Here is a 22,547-nt window from a genome sequence, read left to right as displayed (position 1 = left end):
CTAACTACCTGATCTCAGCCTCTCAAGTGTGAGGGTGCTATTATTTTAATGTAAGTTAATTTAATAAATTCTTTTTTTGTTTTTTTTGTTTTTTCGAGACAGGGTTTCTCTGTAACTTTTTGGTTCCTGTCCTGGAACTGGCTCTTGTAGTCCAGGCTGGCCTCGAACTCACAGTGATCCGCCTGCCTCTGCCTCCCGAGTGCTGGGATTAAAGGCGTGCGCCACCACCGCCCGGCTATTAATAAATTCTTTTACATATATTTATCTTATGACTTCTGTTCCTCTAGAAAACCCTAATACAATGCACAACTGAAAAACTAAATTTAATTCTAATCAACTTAAATCTAATTACCAGCACATGGCTAAGGCTGCCAAAAACATTTCTCTAAGCCAATTTGAAAAATATATGTTCACGTAAAACAGTAAGGAAAACACAAAACAAATTTTTATCATGCCTTAAGAACTGAAAGGCATCTTTTCTCAGTAGCACAGCTCTCTGCAGAAAGGCAAAGCACTGAGGCTATTTCTGATTATCTCCTGACTGTGAAAAGCAGCTAAGGGGCAATCTAAGGAAATTAGAAGGAAACACTGTTGGAAAAACTTTGGTTACAACTCCAGAATTCTGTTGTTTTGAGACAGGTCTCGCTCAGTAAACAAGGCTAACCTCAAAATCATGGCAATCCTCCTGCCTCTGCCTCCCAAGTGCCAAGATTATAGGCAGGCACCACCATCCCTGGGTTCTGGGGTCCATAGAGAGGGTGTTATCTGGTCCCTTATCTTCAGGACAGAAAGTTACCACACAGAGGGTTGAGGAGGGATCTCCCAGAGCATAAATGGGCCCACAGAACCTTGAATAGCATCCACCCTGCTGAGACTCAGTTACATAGAAACAACAAACTCAGGGCTTCCTTCCTGGAAGAACAGCCCTCTTCACTGTCCAGGTGGGATCAATAATACATATAACAGCCAGTAGCTTTTCCTTAAGGAATAGCACCAGTAGCTAAGAAAACAGGCAGCAACAAACTGTGTTCTTAGGTACAAGACAGAGTGTTCCCTTCTCCACAGTCATGAGAAACAACCAGTCAGAATCCTGGGTTGGTCTTATTAGGACTGAACAATTCAAGCATGACAATGCTTTAAATGACAGGGACATATTTAGTCCAAACTTTTGGGAGTCTTTTCCTCCCTGGCTGTCTAAGGACTGGCCACCATCATGAATGACAACATAAATATCCAGAGCAGGAGGCTGATGACCAGCAGACTATTTCTGCCAGGTCAATGCAGACTCTGTCTCAAAAAGTAAAATGTTGCGGGAGGTCCTTCCGCTCCTCCAGCCAATAGCCACTGAGATACCAGCCCACTGGGGCGTGGTCTCTCTCCCTTTAAAAAAGCGGCTACTTCCCTTCTTGCTCTCTTTACTTCCTGCTCCGGTTCCGGCGACTAGACTTCTTCCTGATTGCTCAGAGAGCTGTTGTCTGGGACGGTGATCTGTAAGTTTTTTCCCCTTTAAATAAATACCACCCTATTAATCATAATTCCAAACTGGTGTGGGATTGTTTATGACTTACGCCTTCGGTAAAAAGCAGGTTGGAGATAAAGCTCAGAGGCAGAGTGTCTGCCTGCTCTAAATGAGGCACCAGTATTCTCAGAATTTTAAGTCATGGATGAAAGACTAATGTTGGTAATGGCAACGTACAAATGGAGCAAAGATTCTGCAATGATGTTAACTGGGACGACTGAGTTTCTCATAAGAATTAATAAAGTATAAAAACTTCAAAACTTCCTGGAAAATTATCTTGTTATATTCAATTTGGTTAATGAAAATAAAACACACTCTTTTTAAAAGTTCACTTAAAGTAAGACTCAGTAGTTTCAGTCAAAGAAAATCCCATAAAACCGGACTTGCTGAACATAGCGGACAATGAGGACTACTGAGAACTCAAGAACAATGGCAATGGGTTTTTGATCCTACTGCACGTGCTGGCTTTGGGGGGGCTGGGCAGTTTGGATGCTCAACTTACTAAACCTGGATGGAGGTGGGCGGTCCTTGGACTTCCCACAGGTCAGGGAACCCTGATTGCTCTTCAAGCTGATGAGGGAGGGGGACTTGATCAGGGGAGGGGGAGGGAAATGGGAGGCGGTGGCGGGGAGGAGGCAGAAATCCTTACTAAATAAATAAAATTTAAAAAAAAAATAAAATAAAAAGTTTAGATATGGAAAAAAAAAAGAAAATCCCAGCCCCAAAAACATGCCTTCTTCACTGTCTACAAATATTATCATGAAGCTGAGGCTGGAGTTGCTCCTTCAGTTTCACATTAGAAAACACTAGAAACAGCATTTACTCTTCCAGCCACACACCAACATGCTGCTGATTGAAGCGCACAACTTTAAATCAGAACCACGAAAAACAGGGAAAGCTGGCTGCACAGGACTGTACGGAAATGCAGGAAGATTCCAGCCCTCCCCTTGATTGCTTCACCTTTGTCAGCAGCTGTGGCACTCCTGACTCTGCCAATGACTAAACAGGCTGCTTACATTACTACACCTCTCCTTTGTCTCTTGTCCTAGTATGCTTTGTGTTGCTGTGATAAAACCCTGACCAAAACCAAGTTAGGGAAGGAAAGGTTTGTCCTGGCTATAGTTCATCAGTGAGAAAAGTCTGGGCAGGAACCTAGAGGCAAGAACGGAAGCAGAGACCATGCAGGAACACTGCTTATTACTATGTTGCCTCCTCTGGCTTGCTCAGCTACCTCTCACATAGCTAGGCCAACCTGCCTAGGGATGGTGCCACCCACAGTGGGCAGGGCCTTCCTATATCAACTAGTAATTAAGAAAATACCTCACAGACATGGCCATAGACCAATCTGATGGATAAAATTCCTTAGTTATGATTCTCTCTTCCCAGGTATGTCTAGATTTAAGTTGACCGAAAACAAAAACAAAAACCTAAAGAGCCCATCTACAAAATGGAGAGCACCCCCTATGATAAAGCAAGGTAAAAAGCTCCACCATGGTGCTAACACACAGTAGCTTCCTTCATTCTGGAACTTCGTGTTTCTAGTACTCCCTACTCACATCCCAACAAGACAAGAGTGACACAAGCACACGCACACACAAACACACACACATACACACACAGTTACAATCAAGAGAAATAACTGACGTGAAAAGAATCATCTAGCAACAGAGAGTCCTATGCGTGGTCATACATCATACATTTCACTAAAAACTTATTAGCCACTTATAGTTTATATCAAGAATATCACAATAACCTGTAGGCTCACAAACAAGGGAGCCAAGAGTATGGTAGGAAGGGAGAGGAAGAATCAATCTGAAAGGAGTAAAGAACGGGCAGAAGGAGGGAAGAGTAGCAATTACTCCCATCTGAAACACGCTCCCACCTTCTGCGTATGTCCAGTCCTAGCTACCAGTCAAGACTCAGGTTAACCAACTACATTTTAAACCTCAAACAAAAAACTTCCTAAGTGCAAGACTCTCAATGTTTTAGCTACACACATATCAATGATTCTTTTAAATGTTATCTTCACATCCCCTGAACAGAGAACTGAAATATTAGATTTTCAACATATGCTTTTGTTTGTATTTAATATTTTCTAGTCTGGCCCAAACTACTAAAACACATTCATTTACTCGTTCTTTCTTGATCTGGGACTTCCATGAGGTGAAAGTGAGGCTACCCACAGCAAAAGGAAACGGCTGGACTACGAGGACCCATATAATCTTCTGTTCACACAGACCAAGCGCCTACTTTGCAAACCATTAGTTAATGTTTGGCTGCAGTGTTGCATTAGTTCAACAGTTTATCACAGCATGCAGGACAGGCAATCCTGGCCTACCAGCCACTTTTGAATCTGCCCCCATTTCCGGTCAGAGCAATGATGAGAAGAAGGCTATGAATAAAAAAGTTTTATAAACTGAACAGTTTTCAAAACACTGCATTCTCCAAAAAAATCTTTATCACATACACTTGCCCAGGACAACAATAGTAGGTGACTCAAAGCTACACTTTGAAAATACAAGAGATTTCTAAACTATGTTCACCAACAAAAAGACACATGGTTCTCTGCATGGACAGAACCTCTATCAGTAACTGTCTCTTCTATTTGTAATTTAGTACAACCTTAGGTGTACAGAGACAATGCATTGGAACATTACATTTCAAACCAAGAACTGCATCCAATATTAACTGTAACTAAGGGGGAAAAATTACATCAGCCTAGAGCACAAATATATAAACTTCTTTTATTAACTTGTCAATAGAAAATCTACCAATAACATCAAAATAAATTACTCCTCCACAGATGTTTCCACTATATAAATAGTATTGAAATATTTGTGAGACTTTTCAGACCCAAGTAGATGTCAGAAAGAAAAGTTAATGAGTATCTTATCTTAGCTCAGTTTTCATTTACCTATTTTACTTTTCTCCATTTTTCTGAAGACAAAAGCATAATATAAATATGTAGACTACAGAAAAACAGAGGACCAATTATAACTACAGGCCGTCAAGTCAAAGTACTGATTAAACCAGTTTTTCTGGTCCTATATTTTGGCACTGGTTGGTTTGTTTTGGGGTGTTCTATCAATTTTATACTTTGGGGTTCTCCCTATATTCTTACATGAACATTTTTCTACATTACTAAGTATGCTCTCTGGGGGAGTCGGGGTTCACTGTCATGTCTCTACTTGAACCTGCACATCTGTCATGTCAAAACCTCCCATTCGAAAACTCCCAGGCCGGTCCTCATTTAGCACAAAGACCATTATAGAGGTGTCTCCCCACATCCTATGGAAGTATAAGGGTTGACAGTGAGGATGGTAACACTGTGGGCAGAAACCATAATTACTGTAAAAATATATAGAAAAATGTCCAGAACAGACTTCCTAAGTTAACTATTTCAAAGGCAGAGAACTGGGATTATGAAGTGAAGAATGAAGGAGTCTTTAGTTTTGCCACCCTGGGGCCAGAGCTTTTATATTGTCTGCAATGCCCTCCTCTCTGTGTTCATTCTCAGATGGTTTATCTAAAAAGAAAACGCAGTTGCTGACCTAGGAGAACAAGACCTAGACCTACATTCAAGTGGAGGAGAGAGCACCCCGAAGAGAAAAAAACGTGTCTAGCCTGGGGACATCCCTCTCACTACCTCACAGCAACCCTTGGACTCCTGAGCCCTGGAAACAGAGACTCAAGAGGATGAGATCCAACCTGGCTTTTTATCCCTCACCCCAATACACCACACACACTTGGCGTTACCTCTCTTTGCTGTCGCTCCAGTTCCCTCATGCGGATGTCTCTCGCTTCAGCCCGGGCAGCCCGCTTTGCTGCTAGCCTTGCTTCTGCCTGAAAAGTAACACAAAGCTCAGCTTATAGACCAGACTAGGCAAGAAGGAACAGCAGCACACATCTCCCAAGGAAAAAGAAAATATCACCTGTCAACAAGTTTGACTGACTTCAGCCAACTTTCACACATTGCCCTCTTTCTCTAGTCTCAAAAATCTTTCTTCAAATCAGGGCCATTATCTTTACCTGTCTGCCTTGGTTACACATGAAATACACAGCTCACTACTTATTTCCCCAAAACTTGCTCTATTCCCATATTTCTGTCCTTATTAATTGTGCAGACTAAAAACTTAAGAAATGGCTGCTATTTCATTTTCAATATTGCTAATATTTAAACTATCACTGAGTGTCTCAATCTCTGCTTGTTTCAGGTTTTCCGTCTCTTTCATTCCTTCCCCTCCCTCTTAAATTGAAATACAATTTAAGCATCAGAGATAATTCACCATTTTTAAAGGAGAGCAGTTGTGTTCAGGTGGTATAGTGATAGTTCAATCTTATTAAAGAATGTAATTTGGTGCTTTCAGCACAGTCATAAGACTGCACAACTATCATTATTAACTCAAAGAACCACAAAGAGAAAGTCCACATACATGAATAATTCCTTCCTGTTTTATCTCCCCATTAGCTCCTGGCAACCACTAATCTCTAATCATCAGCTATCTGGGCATTTGATGGAAATGGAGCCACAGCAGGAAAGCTCCATCTCCTGCTTGGACTAGACCTCCTCAGAAATCCATTCCTCTAGCACCTGCCCTATAAGACCATCTTCTATGAGGCCACAGAATTGACAAAGACATTTCAGATGGGGTAAGAAGTGGAGGGGCTGCACAAACAGAAGGAGCGGAGAGGCAAAAGCAGAAAGAAGGCTCCTCACATTTGGGAGCTGCTCCTCGTAGGCCAGTCACCCATCCCCTTCTTTGCCTGATAGTTTTCTAAGGCTCTCCTCATAGACTACCTGCTTGGCAGAAAGCACTGCCCATTGTCTTTCACTCAGCTAAAAGACTACTTTCAGGAAGTTGTCTAGTACTATCCTTGGGGCACAACAGCCATCACCTTCATCAGAGCAGCTGTGAACAATTGTAGACCCTCAGGATGGGGCCTGTTAACTGTTGGCATTCCCTCAAAGGAGGAGGGGTGGGGAGGATCAGACACTCAACCTCTTATCTTAAACACCCCCTCTGCTTCCTGTCCTCTGCCCACTGAGTATGACACTGCCCCAAACTGCACATGGCCTTGTGGTCTAAGGAGGTACTAGTGTATACACTATGGCAGGTTAACTGACAGGGAGACTCCATATAAGCAAGCAGCTATGCAAAGTCATCATTCTCCATAGGGTGAAACTTTGGGGTGATATGGCTGCTTTGCTCCTATAAGTAACTACCCAACCATGCTCTGTAAGTATGCCTGATTAAAGTTAGTAGAATCATACTTTGGTTTATTGCTGATACCCTCTAATAAAGAACTAGACATTTGTTTACATCTCCCCAGGAAAGAGTTCCCACAATATGTGATGATTATTCCCATTACATCTTTCATAAATACTAAACACTCATATCTCTATGCATCTTTATAACTTTATATTAAAATGATATGCCAGGTGTGGTGGTATACACATGTATACCTGTACACACCTGTAATCCCACCATCCAGGAGACAAAAGCAGTAGGGACTCAATAAAATTTCAAGACTAGCCTGGTCTACACAGTGAATCCCAGGCCAGCCAGAGCTACACAGAGAGACCTTGTCTTTAAAGTGGAATGCAGGGAGATGATTCCGCAGGTAAAGGCCCTTGTCACCTAATCTGACCATCAATCCTGGGGCATACATGGTAGAAGGGAGTAAACTGACTCATGCAAGTTCTTATCAAACACACACGCACACTTGCACACGTGCACACACACGTACAATGTGTTTAAAACAATTTTTTAAAAAAAATAGGACTAGAGAAATGGTTCAGTGTTATGAGCATTGGCTGATCTTCCTGAGGATCTGAGTTCAGTTCCCAGCATGCCCATGGTGCTTTCAACTATCTATAACTCAAGTCCTAGGGAATCTGATGCCTTCTTCTGGAACCTGTGGACACTAAGCACACCAGCAGCAGCCAGACAAACATGTATGCACAAAACAACCATACACATAAAACCTTTTAGAATTGTATGCCTCTTGGCACCCCACAACTTCATGTCCCAACATCTGCTAAATAAGCAAGTTCATTTCATGTTAAGGTCAGAATATCAAGGAAATTCATAAACAGCTCAAAGTGCCACATGGAACTTTCAAATCTCTCTGGTTTCTGCTTTGTAGTGATTTCCCCATCCTTGGCCACATCCTTACTCTAATCCAGATTAGCCCCAGGATAGCTACAGGAATTGCTAATCCAGATTAGCCCCAGGATATCTACAGGAATTGCTAATCCAGATTAGCCCCAGGATAGCCACAGGAGACACTAATCCAGATTAGCCCCAGGATAGCTACAGGAATTGCTAATCCAGATTAGCCCCAGGATAGCCACAGCAGACACTAATCCAGATTAGCCCCAGGATAGCTACAGGAATTGCTAATCCAGATTAGCACCAGGATAGCTATAGCAGATGCTAATCCAGATTAGCCCCAGGATAGCTACAGGACATGCTAATCCAGATTAACCCCAGGATATATAACTTATAACTTCTATTATACATATATGTAAGCAAAACACTCAGACACATAAAACATTGAAAGCTTATGAAGTAGGCACTGAAATGGGAAAGGGTTCCTTTCAAGTGTCTGGATCTTCAGATAAAGTGAGGGCTGAGCATGAGTGTGGGAGAATGGTCTGTATTCTGTCAATTATATTTTAAATAAACGCTGATTGGCCAGTAGCCAGGCAGGAAGCATAGGTGGGACAACCAGACAGTAAGTAGAGGTGGCTCAATGAGAACAGGAGAATTCTGGGAAGGAGGAAACACACTCCTCTGCAGTCCCAGCACAGACACAGAAGAAGCAAGATGTGACTGCATTGCTGAAAAAGATACTGAGCCATGTGGCTAACATATACTAGAATAATGGGCTAATATAAGTTATAAGAGTTAAGAAGATGCCTGAGATAATGGGCCAACCAGTTTATAACTAATGTAAGCCTCGGTGTGATTTCTTTGGGACATAATTGTGGGAACCAGGCAGGACAGAAACCCCATCAACAACCAGTGACATCTCCTGTGGACTTTGGAGACCTGCAAGTATTAAGTGACTATCACTGATGCCCCAGAGCATAGACTTTTATTAAAAAAAAGATGACAGGTGCACCATTACAGACTGCCTATGCTGTCTTGACTGTTGGTGCTGCAGATGGCAAGTTTAAAGCTGGTCTCTCAAAAAACTGACAGACTACTGGATGATGGTAGCACACACCTTTACACCCAGCACTTGAGAAGCAGATGCATCTCTGAGTTCAAGGCCAGCTTGGTCTACAGAGTGAGTTCCAGGACAATCATTGCTACACAGAGAAACCCTGTCTTGAAATTTTAAAAAAAAAAAAAAAGCTGGCAGGCACATGACTTGAACATACCTTCTAGCTTATACACTCGGTGTGAAACAACTAACTGTTTCTCCCTTTAGCCAGGAGAGGAACAAAGCTCTTTTTAGGAAGGTAGTATTTACACTAAGAAATAAGCCACCACCCTCACACTGTAGCATTTGGGCCAAATTCCTGGTCTAAGTCAAGTGCCAACATGCCTTGATTCACAGAATGGAATGTCACTCATGGTGGCAATGCAAATGGAACCACACCAATTACAGACTGTATCCTGCCATCAACTTGTCCTTTGTGCCTCCCCTTCCAAGATGTTTACAAAACTGGTGGTGTTATATAGTCCCTGTGAGCTGAGGGAAGTTATTGTCCTCACCGTACAGTGGCTGCCTTTCTCCAGCCACTGTCACAACTGAAGTAGTGTGCTGAAATGTGCCGTGAGGCTTTGAGTGAAGCTATCCCTAAGAGAGCTGTCCATCAAAATGTTTATCCTCCACTGCTCATCACTGTCCTGAACCATCCAGGCCAAATCACTGCAGGCTCTGCCCCTCTACTGGACTCTGCAAGTTTGCTGAAGGGAAGAGGACTCAACATTCTGAACAAAGCTGGAAGGCAGTCCTCGGTTCCAGGAAGCTGGTACAGCTGCCATGGGTAAGGTCCCCAGCAATTCTGTGTGCATTAAGACACTTCTCTAACTCTGCTCCAAAAAGGTGACGGGGCTAGGAAGGCCAACAAGTATGCCCAGGCCAAGCATCATCCCTAACACTTGTTACCCAGTCGGTGGAAAGAGAACATCTCATAGAAGACCGGACTGGAAAAGCCTTCAGAAAAAAGACTGCCATGTGGACACTTGTTTGAGTATAGATGGAAGTTTTAAGTCATTACTGCTGTTTGTTTTTAGTCATGCTTCTTATTGGAAATAACTTGATTAAAAATGTATCACAAATTTTAAAAATTGCTTAAAAAGAAAAGTTTAATGAGAAAGGGGAAAAAGAAGTAAAAGACCTCACATCCACTGAGTCACACTGCACAGCTACTAGAATAGCTATAATAAAACAGATTATTTTTTAAACCAAATAACTAGAGCTATCAAGAATGTAGAGAGACCAGAATGCCCTCAGCAATGGTAGAGGGGCACAGGGGAATACACTGCTTTAGAAGAGTGTGACAGTTTCTCCAGATTTTAAATCAGAGTTATCAGAAACCCAGCAACTACCCTAGATGTGTTCCTAAGGGAGATGAAGACATATGTCTCCACGAATGTTCACAAGAGCTTTGCTCATAACAGTCGAAAAGGAGAGACAAGCAACACTCCAGCAGCTGGTGAGCGGACAAATGAATGTGGGTATCCATGGATGGAATGCTACTCAGCCTTAAACACAAACACAAGAGTGACACAGACTGCAGCATGGATAAACCTTGAGCACACTTTGCTAAGTGAAAGAAGTCAGGCATGAGAAGTGACACGTGTAACTCTATTTATATAAAACACCAAGAATAAGCAAATCTATACAGACAGAAACTAGACTATTGGTTGCCGGGAAGGAAAGAGATAGGAAGTAACTGCTAATTATGAAGGGAGTTCTCAGGAGGCTGATGAAATGTTTTACAATTAGATAGGAGGGGATGATTGTACGCCCCAGTAGACAGACTTTAAAAGCACGCAATATCCTAAAATCGTGCATGTGTTGGTCACTGAATTATATCATTTTGTTTTATTTTGTTGTGTATCTATGTGGGGAGGGGGAATTTTGGAGACAGGTTTCTCTTTGTAGCACCTACTTGCTGCCTTAAAACTTGTTCTGTAGACCAGGCTGGCCTCGAATTCACAGAAATCCCCCTGCCTCTACCTGCTGAGTGCTGAGATTAAAGGTGTGCACCATCATGCCCTGCTTTACCTTTATTTTAGGTTGTATGGGTGTTTTGCCTGTATGTATGTCTGTGCACCATGCACATGCAGGGACCACAGAGGCCAGAAGAAGGTGTGAGATCCCCTAAGACTGGAGTTACCATTAGGAGCTGCCATGTGGATGCTGAGAATCAAACCCTGATCCTCTGCAAGAGTATTCAGCACTCTTAGCTGCTGAGACATCTCTCTGTTTGATTCCTTAAGTTGGGCTTTTTGAATAGATAAAACTAAATGCAACAAAAGCCACCTAAGTTATGAGGTGTGGAGGCACACACCTGCAGCCCTAGCACTTAGGAGATAACGGCAGACCAAAAGTCTGCCATCCTTGCCTATATAGTGAGTTGGAAGCCAGCCTAGGCTACATGAGAGCCTGACTCAAAGACATACACAAGTACATGCAAACACACAAAAAAAAGAGACAAACAGCAAGAAAGGGAAAGAGAGAGCTCAAGTTAAATAAATACTACAATATACAAAATTCCAGTTCACAAAGTTTAATGTATAAACAGGAGGAAGGAGAATTTATGACCTAGGAGGTTTAGGAAATATTGAGTTGAACTTCTTTTTAAGTCAGAATATTTAATAACAACAAACATTAGGAAATTCAGAAGGGCACAGAATATATAGCATTTCTTAGACCAATTACTAAATAAACCCTAATTAAACCTTTAAACATCAGGGCCTGAGAAATAAGCTTATGAAAATAGATCAGAATCCAACTCAAACTGCAGTAGTCTGTTAAGGGATAACCTTGCCTAAAATTAAACAATATTATCAGAATAATCTTCTTAAATCAAAACCCAAACTTGCACCTGGCACAGTGGAACACAACTGTAGTCCCAGCTAGTCTGGAGGCTGAGGCCAGGGGATCTTGAGCCCATGAATTTGAATCCAACAAGGACAACATAACAAGATTCCATCTCGAACAAATAAACAAAGGCCACTTTGCAGAGAGTGGGTGAAACAAGATCTCACTCTGTCCTAACTGCAACATTTGAGCACTGACTTACTAGCAAGGATAGATGACTAGTTGCTATTAATCCACGAAATCAACCTCTGTGATACAGAGGACAAATACCGTGCCAATAATCACCTGATAGCAAAATAATAGTAATAATAATCACCTAATAGCAAATACCAGAGCCAAGACCCGCGGCCTGAGACTCACTCTGCAGTCCCCACTCTTCCTTAACCACGCACTTCCACCTGTCTATTTATACACCAAGTCTGAGCCTATCTCCTCAGACAAACCAGAGGTTTGCTTTGAGCTCCAGTTTCTGTGTAACTGTACTATTTTGGTCCTACTGGTTCCCGGGTCAGTCCTTTAATCTCCTTCTACTGTGCCCAGCCTTTGTGCTCATCTATGTAGTTTCAGTTCTGAGCCAATTTGAAGAATTCTAATTCATCATCACAAATTCTGACTTCTCAGCCATAATCAAAGCCTTCACTTCTACCCCCTAGTGGATGAGCTAGCCACAGACAGAGTGAGAGAAACGAATTCCACACTCAACCAGTGGGCAGCTTTGCTTCCAGGGTCCCCAGTCTCCAGCAATGGAGCCCACCTCACCCCCCTCAATCCTGACCTAATCCATCCCTGGTTTCCTTCCAGCAGGCTGCCCCTTTTCCAGCAGCTCCTACCACTTTCACTGAGAGCCTTCAAAGCTTCTTAATTGTGATTTCAGTTTCTCCCTTCCTTAGGACTCCCTGCTGTATACTATTGGGTCAACCTACTGAAACCCAAGGAATACGCACAATACAACTTCTCAAACTAAAAGCATTCTCAAGCTTTCTGCATTTTAAATTTAAGTTCTGTAACTGCTTCAGCTTAGCAGGCAGAAGGACTAGGTTAAATTTGCTGGGGTTCCCTGTAGCATTCCGGCCAAAGGCTCACCCGAAGCCTGTCAATCCTGTTATAAACTTTGTTCAGTGGATAGACAAAAAGGAGGGGCCTGCTTGATCTCCTGGGCAGTGCTCACTGTTTACTTCAATAAAATCCTTATTGCACATCTCACTTGAGACTATTATACTGGTAGGGGAACAAAGGTATGTTTACTTAACAATAGTCTGGACCTAGTATCTAACAATTTAGAGTCAAAAGACTTAACCAAAGCCGGGCGATGGTGGCGCACGCCTTTAATCCCAGCACTTGGGAGGCAGAGGCAGGCGGATCTCTGTGAGTTCGAGACCAGCCTGGTCTACAGAGCTAGTTCCAGGACAGGCTCCAAAGCCACAGAGAAACCCTGTCTTGAAAAACCAAAAAGAAAAAGAAAAAAAGACTTAACCAACTACAAGATATGCATACATTCTAGAAATTGGGGTAGGTCCATCAAGTTATAAACAGTACCTAGTGAACCACAAACAGATAGGTGTTTTTGTTTGTCTTTAAGTATATACTCTAAGATTACAATGAACCACAGATGCTTTCAGAAACAAAATAGAACCACTCAAAACCACGCCATATTACTACAGACTGTTCTAAACAAACTGGAAGGGGAGAATTTCTAAGAAATACAATGTAAATGGTTTTTATTCTCCATGGGGAAAGTTGTGCAATATAATCTTTCTTCTCTCTCCTACATAAGGTATTTCTTCTCTTATGCTAATTTTTTCCACAACAGAAGGCATCTTTCAAATATGTCTGAGAATATGCTTGAAGTAGAAAATACAGGTTGGGGCCTGAAGGAGGCGCTCCCTGAGCATCTTCCTGCCCAGGACAGGTCTCCCAGTCTCTATGCCATCCCTTTTCCTCTCTCTGAAGTCCCACTTAAGAGTCAGCCCTCCTGTTTCGGGTCAGTGCTACCCCAAGTCCACCACTCTCAACGCATCCCCTCGAAACTGCCACGAAGGACTCAGCCACCCAGGACCCTGCCCCAACCATCCACCTTTCCTGTTTTCCGCTTTCCTTCTATTGGTTCATCTAAAGCAGGTACAAGGTCTCTCCCATCTTTAAGAAAGAGGGCAACAAGTCCCACCCCAGCGCAGATCTCGTCTCCTCTCTACAGCCACGTCTTCACATACCTCTCCTCACTTCTCACTTGGTTCAAACGACTGCAGTCTGGCTTCTGCCCAAACCACTGGACTGAAACTACTCAGGCAAAGGTCACTAATGACCTCTAACTACCAAACCCAGTGCAATTTCCAAGTTCTTATCTCAAGTCTTTCTGGATAGCTGACATCACTAACCCCTCATTCCTCCTGAACACTCTTGGCATCCTGCAGCACTAATGCCTTTGGTTAACATCCCTCCTTCAAAATCCTGTGTGGACACACAGTTCTTTTCTAGATTCTTCAAGTTTTAACAGAACCAGAGTTTCTGGGTTTAACCTCCTGCTCTTTGCATTCTGTCTTCTCTCCTGGAAGATACTGACTTCAGCTGATAAAAGTTAGCAAATCTTTATGTCCAAGACAGGTTTCTCCCCATCATCCTGATCTAACAGGCTGTTAAAAATGGATGGTGTCCCACAAAAACTTCAGACTCAATAAATACCTAATCAAATGTATAACCCCCTTTAAGTTCCCTGCCTTCTTTACAGCCTCGATTACTGTCCCATCACCCAGAAGATAAAATGAAGACTTCCTTTTTCCTAGCCTCCCTCCACAATCAGTCCTTGAATCCTACCTACCCAGTTCCCACAAGTCTCTACACCTTTGCCAGTCTCCCTAAAGCCTCCTTTCCCCATCACCCTTCCTTCATGCTTTCATCATCTCCTAACAAGACACACAGCTGTGACCTCCCCTCCTCCAGATGCATCCATGGTAGCTAGGGTTATTACTCTGTAGTCACATCTGACTGTGACCTCTCAATGTAGTAATAGGAGCGGCGGGGCTGCGTCCCCAGCACCCCGGCCGCTTGCTAGCTTATGCCTCGAAATAATTACACGGACACTGTATTCTTTTAAACACTGCTTGGCCCATTAACTCTAGCCCTTACAGGCTAATTCTCATATCCCGAAAAACCCATCTCTAATAATCTGTGTAGCATCAGTCTTACCGGGAAAGATTCTAGCCTACGTCCATCCTGGGTCTGAGCTTCATGCGTCTGCCTCAGAGAGCAGAGCTATCGCCTCTGCCTGGGAGAGGGGAGCATGGCGTCTATGCTCAAAAACAGAGCTGTCGAGTCTGAGCTCACTTCCTCTTCCTCCCAGCATTCTGTTCTGTTTATTCCACCCACCTGTTTTAACCTATGAGAGCCAAGCAGTTTCTTTATTATAATTAACCAATAACCTTCCTCCATCATCTCAAAGTCAATTCCAAGCCTTAGCAGAAAATCCCTTTCTGACTGCACGCCTCCTCCAGCATGCCTCCTCCAGCTGTACTCACTGCAGGGAGTGAGCTACTAGCCCAGCAGTTCTCCACATTAGGCTCTTTCCACTCTTTGTACCTGAAGACAATTGGGGAACTGAGGCATGGAGGCCACTATGAGTCTGAGGCCAGCCTGACTTGGAGTGAATCTTTTCTCATTCACTAGGTGTATAAAGGTATGGGCCTATAATACCAGCACTTGGAAGTCTGAAGTAGGAAGATCATAAATTTGAGGTCATACAGGGCTATATAATGAGACTGTCTCAAAAAAAAAAAAACATGAAACACTCAAGAAAAATGACTAACTCAGGTAGCTCATACTCAGCATTTACTGGGTTAATTTTGTTTATTCTTCTATGGCACTCAGGCCAAAAGAGCACTGAAAGACAAATTAAGAGACATAATATTTATTGTGTTGCCATGGTTTCCAAATTAACAAATAAAAGTTATTACTCCATGTTCCTAGCAACTTCCCTTAGATACAAAATGTGAGATACTATTTCTCTTAATTAGATCTTGAAATGTATTAAACCATTTTTTAAAGAAGTTTTGGTACTTGAGGACAAATACTTAATTTTTTCTGAACAAAAGCACTAATGTGTATTAGATAAAGCCAAAATAATAAAATCTAGAAAATTTAACTCATCTTTTCCTAATGTCAAACAACTGTTTCATCTTTTTAGTCAAAAGACCTTCTGACAGAAAATCTTTAAAAAACAATCTTACCAAATAAGAAAGGAAATCTAAGGTTAAGCAGTTTAATTACTGAGGGTCTGGATACAAACCAATAAATAGCCCAAGTAAAGCAAACCGTTGGCTCTGCAATGGTACAGTTTGACCCAGGGAGGGAATGTGAGCCAGCATGTAAAAGCGGGGTGTGTGTGTGTGTGTGTGTGTGTGTGTGTGTGTGTGTGTGTGTGTGTGTGTGTGTGCTGCCAACAGTGTCTTCCCATTTACAGTACTGGGACTGAAGGATATGGTGACAGTGAATGTCTCCATCTCACCTAGACAAAATGAATCCTTTAGAATAACAATATTCCCTTAATTCCAGACAAGACAACTAACCAAGGGACTTGCGATACTGAGAGCAACAGTGGTTGGTCTTCCTAGAGTGGGTGACTAGGCCACGTCAGAAGGAGTAGGGTAGATGAGCAGGAGTGAAAGAGGTGCTTCAGCTCTACCTCCACCTTCTCTCCTCAGCTGAGGATAAGGGAGCAACAGAGACTGGCTCAACTCATGCACCAAGACACCTGAAAGAATTCTGGGTCAAGTCATAACTTTGGCCTGCTCTCAGAGGACGTGCTAGTAAGTAATCAATAAGCAGAAAAGAGATTTTGATTTTTTTAAAACTGGGTAGAAATGAAAAGCATTCACTTCTCATAACTGAAAAAATGACTTGTTTCATAATCATTTAAGAATTTTGCAAATCAACATTGAGAACATGTTTAAACTACAAATAGGAGTAATTCTGAATCATATGAAATTAATTTTTCTGACAAATCCAATTTGCACAGAATAATCTGAATCAAATACATAAAGTAAAAATAGGTCTCAGATAAAATTCTAACTTGACCTGGAACTCTAGGACTCAGCGAAGAGAAGCCATCTTCACCTTTTGCCCTAGATGATGGCATCCACACGCTGAGTTCAGTAACTTCCATATACAACATCACATCCAAGTATCAAGAATCTGCTAAAGCCCACCTCTCACCTTTGAGCTCCCAGTCCGTATTCTCAAACACCCTGAAAACTTTATGTGGTTATCTCATAGCCACCTGAAATACAACACATGCCAACAAGCAATCATGCTCTCCCCTCCTCATTCTGATGCTCCCTACCATCCATCCAGACGTATTCGCCAGAGTCCTGTCTCTGCCGCCCATCCATAGCTATTCACAAAGCACCAGCTACTTATCTTCCCATTCCAACCACCCCCACTACCTGTGGTTCGTGACTCACTCTTCTGTGATACAATCTCCAACCTATAATAAGCCGTCCTTTTGATCATGTCACTCCCTTGCAAAAAACCTTCAATATTTCCCCCATTGCGTTTTTTTTTATTTTGATAGATATTTATTCAAAGAAAGCTAACAGAGAGGCAAAAATAGCTATGGGGAGAAGTTGAAATTTTGAAAGCAGAGTTTTGATAACATTTTTATCTTTCTTCTGTCCCACACCAGGTGGCTCTTCTGATATGAGACAGAAATTCTGAATGTAGAGAAGAAGAACCACAGTTCAACTACAAAGCCAGATGTGATTTTTGAATCGGATATACCATTATATCAAGAAGGAGATATGTATATTAAAGTAGTAATATTTTATCCTGAAGAGAATATTGGTATCATAAGTCAGATTTTTCTTCGCTTAGCTTTTAGCACAGACTAAATCTTCTGAACATAACCATGAGTCTATCATCAGGACTCTCAACCTCATCCCTGCTCATGCTTGGGCTGGGAGTTTAGCAACATCCTCAACGTCTACCCACAGCTGCCAGGCCACCTTCCCCACACCACCCTTCACTGTGACAGACACAGATGTCTACATACATTGCCAAACATCCCCAAGGAACAAAACTAGCCCCCAACTGCAAACCACTAACTTGAATTAGCTAATTCCTTTTTCTTCTCCTCTGTCTTGGTTGTCACCCTGAGGAAACTAGAGGCACCACAGTTGAGAGGGCAGGAACCATGGGAAATTCCAGTGCTAGCCTTTCCTGGCATCATGGTTTTGGCAAAGTTACTTGATGCCTCCATGGCTTTTATTAATTCTGATGAAAAGGTGATGCATGAAAAGGTCTGTGGCTGTCCGCTGAAGTACTGAGACAGTGTACAATGACCAACACTGGATAAACGTCAGCCACTGCTCTTAGTCCTTGATTCTCCACACTCCTTCAGCCTCACAAGCTTTCGAAAAATTCTGACAACTCCCTTTCCCTCGGGGAATATCCCTCATCCTTCAAACCTCAGGTGAAAGGCCACTTCCTCCAAGGAAGCCTTCCCAAGGCCCTCAAACATGTCCCCTGTGGCACACTCTCTAATGAAACTGTTTACTGTTCTCTCAAAGCACTTAACAAAGTTATAAATACACATATTACATATTTCCTCAATTCTGAGAATGCCAGTGACTATAGCACACAAATAACTGGTTCTCAAGACAAAAAGAAATTGCTAAATATCTAAAATTTGAGGAAGAATCCATTCCGTGGTCTTCAATGTCTATTTCCCCCTAGAGTAAGCTACCTGCTATGATAGTCTACTCCATACCCTCTAAGCACAGCAGTGTCCACACAAAATAGGTGCTCAATAAATGTGTGCTGAATGACTATTACAAGTCCAACATTGCCAGGTATGGTGGACCATGTCTACATAGGGAACTCCCAGTCAGTCAGCAAGCACTACATAGGGAGATCCTGTCTTAAAACAAACAAACAAACAAACAAAAACAGCCAGGTGGTACCAGACACCTTTATCAGGGCAGAGGCAAGTGTCTCTGTAAGTCTGAGGCTAGCCTGGTCTATATAGTGAGTTCCAGGATAGCCAGGGTTATAAAGAGAGACCCTGTCTCAAAAATCAGAGAAACAAACAAAACACAACAAATAAGAAAACCAAAGTTCATGTTTGTTTTAAAAAAGAAACTATAGCCTTAAGTGAAAGCTGGAATTAATACTCATAATTCCTGCTATGATAATTCTTCCAATTTTAAGAAAGCTTTTTACTTGCCAAAAGTATGTTTTAATCTTTTATTTACCATGACCTAAAAGTAAATCAATTCCTAAGAATAGCAGCATTACCATCAGCTCTGACCAGCTCTTATGGCTGCCACTTCATAAAGCCTGGTAGAAAGTGTCTTTTCACCTAAGCATAATCTACCTCTTTCTACCCTTTTCCTCGGGATGTTAATCTATAATCAAAACCTATAAACTTCTGGTTCTCCTAGATGCCTGAATGCCTATTATGTCCTTAGGCAATAGACAGCAATTCAATAAAGCAGAATCAACAGATGAACCTATAAACAAAAAGATCACACACACACACACACACACACACACACACACACACACACACACACAATGGAATATTACACAGCTACTAAAAAGAATCAAGGTTGCCTAAAAGAAAATCAGATAGTTAAGAGTCAGAGATTGGGGAAGTCTGCTATGAACCCATCTTCTGGACATGACAGGGCTCTTGCCACTGAGGAATTCACAGCAGCTATGACTGTCCACACAAGACTCACAAAAGATCAAGTCAGTCAACATTTCAGCACGATGGGGAGGCTCTCACAAGGCCCCACCCCTAGCCAAAGAGCTACTGGCAACTGATGGCTGCTGGGAAAGGGAGAGTCAATTTTCTCAGGGGTGTGATCTCTGGGAGACTGCTCATGCTCCGGCAATGTACCCACACCCATGTGCATACAGGAAGCCCAAACTGGACTTTGTGAGCTATTTAAAAAAAAAAAAAAAAAGGTTATGAGGAAGACAGGCAGAGCTGTGAGGGATGGATATGAGCAAGCTATATTGAATACCTAAGAGATTCTATAAATTATAATTAAACACATTACAGAAAAAGAAGCCTGTCTGTGGCCCTTTCTAGAGGCTTCAGTTCCTTCCCAAAGCACCACTCATCATGTGTGACTGTTTAAAAATGGGGGGAGGGCAAATGCTTCCACATTTTCAGAAAAACAAATTTTATTCCCTTGTGTGTGTGGTATATGGTATGTACACATATGCTCCAGGGCACATGTGTAGATAATCTATGTGTGTGTTTGTATTATGTGCATGTGATGGTATGTAGATCTGCATGGATGTGTGTGGTGTGTACACATAATGCTCAAGCACATACATGTAGGTTCAGTGGACAATTTTGAGAGTGGTTCTTCTTTCCACTTTGCGGAGGCAGAATCTCTCGTTTCTGCGGTGCTAGATACTTCAGGTTAGCTGGCCCTCAAACTTTCAGGCAATCTTCCTGCCTCCTCCTCTCATCTCACCATAAGTATGAAAGGATTCCAGATGTGTGCTATCACAGCTGGCTCTTTATATGAGCTTCTGGGATCTGAACATGCCAGGTTTGTGGGGCAAGTGCTTTTACCACTTAACCCTCTCCCCAACACATCTCCAGTTTTAAACCAAACACTTCAGTAATTTTAATTTTTACCTAAAAGTATGTAACTTATAGAAATACTTAGCATCAATGTAAAGGACTGTTTTTTTTTATTCTAAAAATATCATTTGTAGTTTAAAAATATCTGGCTTTGGGGCTGGAGAGATGGCTCAGTGGTTAAGAGCACCGCCTGCTCTTCCAAAGATCCTGAGTTCAATTCCCAACAACCACATGGTAGCTCACAACCATCTGTAATGAGATCTGTGCCCTTTTCTAGCTTGCAGGCAGAGTACTGAGAATACTGTATAAATAATAACTAAATAAATCTTTAAAAAAAATATCTGGCTTCTAAAGTAACTTTATGGTCAGCTTTTAGATGACCTTAATACTCTCCTACTCAATTTTTCAGTAATGTTACTCCAAATACTCTTCTACAAAACTCGGCTTCTACACTAAAATGCCTGCTAAGCAAGCATGAAAACCATCCTTCAGTCCCACAGAGCTCACGTAAAAAAGCAGTGCACACCTGTAATCCCAGCGCTGAATGGAACGAGAGACAAGAGGACCCCTGGGACCAGCTCCAGGTTCAGTGAGAGATCCTCTTCCACAAACATGAAGTAGGGGAGCAACTGGGTGCAGAGGGTAAAAGCATTTGATGCACAGCCTGATGATCTGAGTCTGAGCCCCAGACCCCACAGCAGGAGAAAATGACTTCTGAAAGTTGTCCTCTGTCCTCACAGGCATACAGCGGCGCGCGCGCGCGCGCGCACACACACACACACAGACACACACACAAACACTCAAATATAAAAGGGTGGAAAAGAGCAATTAAGGAAGACACTCCACGTCAAAGTCTGGCCTCCATGTTTGTGTACAAACACACACAATACAAAGGAATTCTAAAAGGGTGTGGGGAACAGGATAGACTCGGGAGAGTCAAATTTCAAGGTCTTCATAGGGAATTTGAGACTAGGGCTAGCCTATGTGAGACACACACACACACACACAAGTCAAATTTCAAGGTCTTCATAGGGAATTTGAGACTAGGGCTAGCCTATGTGAGAAATAACTTTTAAATACCAACAACAAAAAAGTTCAAATTAAAATAGCAAAGAGATATCACTGCCAACCTACCTGACTGAAAATTTTTTAGTAGTTCACCCTTCTAGAGTAGATAATTCAGTATTTTTAGTAGAATCATAGAGTTACACAATCATCACTATTACCAAATTCCAGAAGGTTCCATTATCAAACATCTGAGAAGTCACTCCCTAATGCTCCTAGCTATGGTTATGCCTACCCTGATATTTCATACAAATAAAATCACAATTAAATGGTTTTATTTATAATTCAAATACTAGCTAGCTTTCAAGAGGAAACAAAGACTATGCACTCTGCAGTAAGTCCAAAGGAAACAAGGCTAATGCTGAATGAGTTTACTTGACCTTTCAAGTCCACAGCTACAGTCAGAATCTGAAACACAGTTGGAGCCTCAGGAAGAAGCCCCAGCTGAGAGCTATCCTAAATACACACATACAACAGGAAATGCTGCAAAGAATCCAAAAGCAATGTCCCTTCCCATCCCCCAATCCTTTCCACTGCCTCTTACCCCGCCTGAAGTCATGAACAAATAGAAACAAAAACTTCCTCGAAGCTCTGTTAGTATCTAAAAGAATTAAACACAAAAACTCCGGCACAGTTGCAAGATTAAGCTAAGTTGGTGCTGCTTGCGTAGCATGTACAAAGCCCTGGGCTCCAGCTCCAGCATCATGTAAGCCAGATATGATGACACATGCTTGTAATCCCAGCATTGGGAGGTAGACACAGGAGGGCTAGAAGTTCAAAGTCATTATTGGCTATATAGGGAGTTTGAGGCCAGCCTGGGCTTCTCAAAAAACAACCACTAGATAGATAGATCGATAGATCGATAGATCGATAGATCGATAGATCGATAGATCGATAGATCGATAGATCGATAGATCGATAGATCGATAGATAGATAGATAGATAGATAGATAGATAGATAGATAGATAGATAGATAGATAGATAGAAAGAAAATAAATTCACCCAGCAGCTCTGGGAGGTATGAGGCTCAGTGAGTCACAACACAGTTCTCAGAACTCCAAATTTTAAGTATCCTAAGTGAGGTGCCTGAAATATACATAATCCACATAATTATAATGAAAAATTAATCTCAGATGAATTCTCAGAAAATCAAATTCAGAAGTGATACAAATCTAAGAACATTTTACCAGGAAAGATTTATTTGTATGTGAGAGGCCAGTCTTGCTCCTAGCAAATCTCCAGCAGCTTCTGACAAACAAACGTCTGCCTCCCCAGCACCTGTGAGCATCATCTGTGCTCCC

At 42.1% G+C, this 22,547-nt stretch overlaps 1 protein-coding gene across 7 annotated transcripts in view; it reads right to left on the bottom strand.

Moving 5' to 3' along the window:
* The window catches only part of Lrrfip2 (LRR binding FLII interacting protein 2), a 104,846-nt gene that overhangs the window by 61,643 nt on the left and 20,656 nt on the right, over positions 1–22,547 (bottom strand). For all 7 annotated transcript variants that reach the window (XM_026779008.1, XM_026779004.1, XM_026779005.1 and 4 more), the window contains exon 4: positions 5,276–5,362. In XM_026779008.1, coding sequence (XP_026634809.1) covers positions 5,276–5,362 — 87 coding nt within the window. The remainder of the gene's footprint in view (positions 1–5,275; positions 5,363–22,547) is intronic.

The sequence above is a fragment of the Microtus ochrogaster genome, chromosome 5, assembly GCF_000317375.1.
Source record: "Microtus ochrogaster isolate Prairie Vole_2 chromosome 5, MicOch1.0, whole genome shotgun sequence".
Classification (NCBI taxonomy): domain Eukaryota; kingdom Metazoa; phylum Chordata; class Mammalia; order Rodentia; family Cricetidae; genus Microtus; species Microtus ochrogaster.
Note: the sequence above shows the minus strand (reverse complement) of the source record. Positions and strands in the feature narration are given on the sequence as shown.